The sequence below is a fragment of the Apium graveolens genome, chromosome 8 (assembly GCF_009905375.1).
Source record: "Apium graveolens cultivar Ventura chromosome 8, ASM990537v1, whole genome shotgun sequence".
In the NCBI taxonomy this organism is placed as follows: domain Eukaryota; kingdom Viridiplantae; phylum Streptophyta; class Magnoliopsida; order Apiales; family Apiaceae; genus Apium; species Apium graveolens.
Window position 1 is genome coordinate 33,207,409 of NC_133654.1, and position 4,173 is coordinate 33,211,581.

The 4,173-nt window shown below is 31.4% G+C and overlaps 1 protein-coding gene across 1 annotated transcript; it reads left to right on the top strand.

Annotated features, from left to right (window-relative positions):
• Positions 1 to 211: 211 nt before the first annotated feature.
• LOC141679468 (uncharacterized) lies at positions 212 to 1,886 on the top strand. Its single transcript, XM_074485964.1, has 3 exons — positions 212 to 427; positions 1,179 to 1,307; positions 1,410 to 1,886. The coding sequence occupies exons 1-3, from the start codon at positions 212 to 214 to the stop codon at positions 1,884 to 1,886; spliced, it is 822 nt and encodes a 273-aa protein (XP_074342065.1).
• Positions 1,887 to 4,173: the final 2,287 nt, after the last annotated feature.

A 4,173-nucleotide genomic window follows, 5' to 3' on the forward strand; every position in this document is an offset into this window, starting at 1 on the left:
TAATTAGTGCATGGTTGAATGTATTTTCTGATCCTATAATCGGTGCTATAAACTTTTTGGGATTGAATTCGTCAATATTGTGAAGTGGGTAATCCCGGACTTATCAAAAGAGGAGCGATAGCTATAAAAAAAGCAATGAATAAATGAAGGGGCTCAAAAGTATGGAGTGTGTTACGAAAAAGCTGAAGAAGTAGTGAGAAGTGGTTCAAACATGGCTAACATAATTGAAGGAGCTCATGATATCCATAAAACTAAACACAAGAAAAAGTCAAATTTCGAATTTCGTTGGAACGAGCTTCGAAGAAAACCTAAGTGGAAAACTCCAATATCAAGTTGTGGAAGTGGGAAGCGCACTAAATTAAGTGATTCTGGAGTTTATTCAACATCAGGAAATGATGATACACATGAAAATATCATGGAATCTCCAGTTCGTCCTTAAGGTGCAAAAGTGGCTAAGAAGGAAAAAGGGAAGACCGGAGGAAAAAAAGATATAGAAGCTGAGTACGAAGAGTTGAAGGCCAATACGACTAGAAAATTAAATCTAATAGAGAAATTTAATGATGTTCGACAGAAGGATATAAATTTAAGGATTACGATGGATGATACAACTATAATGAATGAAACTCAATGTGAGATGCACACCAAGTTGCTTTAAGAAGTGAAATCAAGGATGATGTAGTTGTTGGAAAATAGTATTTATTTTTTCTTGTTGTAATGTGACCGTTGGAGTGTAGTATTTATTTTTTTCTTCTTTTAATGTGACCGTTGTAATGAACCTGTTGGAATGTACTCCTTTTATCTATATAACATGGTTCTTTCATTATCATTTTTATAAATCATTATAATACTACACAATTTTTATCAAAATTACAACTCTTTCAAATATGGATTACAACTGTGCAGAGGCCGAATAAGTCATTGAATAATTGTTACTTGAAAATTCAATTGAAGAACGTTGATTAAAACTCTTGAATCAACTTTACGGAGAAGGCTCATCATCCATGCAAAGGAGGGTAATAAGTAGAGATCATGAATCAGCTCACGATAGCCTAGTGACGGATTATTTTGCAAGAAATTAAGTATATCCTCTTGAGACATTTCGAAGAAGGTTTCAAATGGGAAGACACATTTTTCTTCGTATTGTAGAAGCTCTTTCAAATTTAGATCCATATTTTCAGCAAAGGGTTGATGCATTGGGAAGAAAAGGGCTATTACCTTTACAGAAGTGTATGAAAGCCATGCGTATGTTGGCATATGGAATATTTACAGATGTTGTTGATGATTATGTGTGTATTGGTGAATCCACTGTGATTGAATGCTTAAAAAGTTTTGTCACTTATGTTATTTTGATATTTGAGAGTTAGTACCTACGAAAGCCAAACTCAAATGATGTACAATGTCTACTAAAGATAGGTGAAGATCGGGGATTTCCCGGTATGATGGGAAGCATTGATTGCATGCACTGGAAATGGAAAAATTGTCCTAAAGCATGGAAAGAAATGTTCATGAGTGGAAATAAAAGAGTTCCAACAATTTTTCTTGAAGCAGTTACCTCATCGGATCTATGGATATATCATGCGTTTTTTGGAGTTGCTGGTTCTAACAATGATATAAATGTGTTAGATCGGTCACCAGTATTCAATGAAGTGCTAGAAGGTCATGTACTTGAAGTAAACTACAATGTTAATGGTAAAGACTATAATTTGGGATATTATTTAACAGATGGAATATATCCTGAATGGGAAACCTTCATTAAAACAATTCCTCGTCCTCAAGGTGATAAGAGAAGATTGTTCTCAAAATATCAAGAAGGACAACGAAAAGATATAGAACGAGCATTTGGTGTGCTGCAATCACGATTCACAATTGTACGTGGTCCAACATGATTTTGGTACCGAGAAGATCTCGCAAAAATAATGAGAGCATGTATCATATTACATAATATGATTGTCAAGGATGAAAGAGATACATATGCTATACCATTCAGTTCGCTGCCAACTTACGATGATGCAACAAATGGTTTATCAAAACCGAACCTAGAGGAAGAACCTTTTGCCCCTTATGAAAGATATATCAATATAATGTTCGAATTCATAATAGACAGAAGCATCGTCAACTACAAGCTGATTTGATCGAGCATATCTCGCAATTTCATAATAATCGTTAATTAATTTCATATAAAATATTTTTCATTGCACTTTTTCCTTATGCTTGTAATGTGTGTTTTTATTATGTAATTTAATTTAATTATATCTTTTTTAATTATGTCTTTAATTTTTAAATATTTCTTATCATTTAAATAATATGAGTATAATTATAGGAAAATAATATTATATAATCCATTATTTAATTCATAATACTTATTAAAAATAAAACATAAAGTAAATAAGTGGGACATATTAAATGGTGGACTTGAGCTTTGCATTGGAGGAAGTTGGATAACTTTTCTTAAAAACCAACTTTTACTTATGTGGCATGTAATTGTGTCCCAAAAAAGTTGTACTTGGGCTTTTGCATTAAAGATGCTCTAAGAAAGCACCTAAATTTAATGTTTTTGCTCCGGATATAGTTAATTACATTAATTGAAGTTATATGTTACTACCTCCCTCCCAAATTATTTATCTCGTTTAACTTTTACGCGTATTTTAAGGTGCTTGACCGTATACCTCCTTTGATTATTTTTTAAATTTTCTTATTGGGAATAAAATTTTAAATCTTAACATTTTATTTTATAAAAAGAAAATTTTAAAAATAATTAACAGAGATATACAGTCAAAATACCTTAAATTACATGCAAAAGTGGACAACTAATTAATTTGGGAGTACAACGGAAACTTTAATGAGTTAAACTAAGAGATAACTTTCAAAGTTACTATTATAGAAAGTTTTAAGAGAAAGAAACAAAAAGATGAAGTGATGAACTAACTAACAAGGAAAAAAACAAAAAACCAAAATATGCACCATCATGTGAACTGTGAAGTAGATGAAATGATGAGCAAAACTAATAGAAAAAGCTGATAATTGAATAAACAACATTTAATTATGAATGTGTTTACATTCTTCATGCAAGATCATGAATACTATTCCATGATTGTTAAAGAGTTACCATGGCAAGATCATACAAGCTACTAGCCTCATCAGACTGCGAAGATTGTTGGGTTATCCTTTCGATAAACATCCGGAGAGCTCTCTCCCATCTTCTCCGATCTCCGAGATCTTCTTGCCTTATATTGAAACCTATATGGCCTAATTGAAAGAGGAGGAGCCTTGAAGCATGCGATACATCATCGTAAAGTTGTGATAGAGTTCTCGAGTTCAAGAAAAGTTTAAGCAAAAATGGACCCATTAGACAAGTAACATATGGAGCGAAAGACGATGTTGTATGAGAGGTGGATGCTAAGAGCTTGAGTTTTACTAGGGCCATTAAATGTAACCCCATCAAGAGTCACTCTTAATTTGGTAGTTTTTGTCTATATGATAGGAATGTATATATAGCAGTTTTATAAAATCTATGAGAAATATACGAAAGATTAAGAATTGAAATTTTGGAATGATGTATTTCAATTTTGTGAGATGGAGAAAAGGGTTGGCACAATTGTAAAATAGAAACTGTGATTTTGGGAATTTTGTTCTCTTATAAAGAGGGTTTATAAACTTACAATTGAGCATATATTTTAAAATATTTTGGGGTGCGCGAGCAAGACCTTGATAAACTCTTAAGCACCTGCGATATATAACCGTGCTAGAGATTTATGTTTAAATGCTAGTGACTTTATAAGGAAAATGGTGACTAAGAGCAAGTCCAAAGCATAGCTATGATTTCTCTTATAGCTGACTGAAATGAAAAAAAAATCACTTCAAATGCATAACTATACTTGTTCTTATAAAAACATAAATGAATAGTTGGTTCTATATTCAGGATTAAAGATAATTATAACTATTATTTTCAAATCATTAAATAACCATAAATTAAATGTATGTTGGTTGCTTTAAATGAAATTTTGAAGAGAGAGACAAAATTTCACTAAATTCAAAAATATTTGATTGTAAAAGAGAACTAGAATAAAAGTTAAAGTCCTAATTTAGCACCAAAATATATTTTTTGATCTCAAATTATACCTTTAATTATAGTCATTTTAATTTTAATATCGGACTTGCTTAATAAGTTGAAAT

Bases quoted from the DNA above. Each gene is read 5' to 3' on its own strand.
- LOC141679468 (XM_074485964.1), top strand. From the start codon at position 212: ATGGCTAACATAATTGAAGGAGCTCATGATATCCATAAAACTAAACAC. The intron at 428-1,178 runs GTTCGTCCTTAA...CCATATTTTCAG, and splicing joins AAAATATCATGGAATCTCCA to CAAAGGGTTGATGCATTGGG. The intron at 1,308-1,409 runs GTGATTGAATGC...TGTCTACTAAAG, and splicing joins TGTGTATTGGTGAATCCACT to ATAGGTGAAGATCGGGGATT.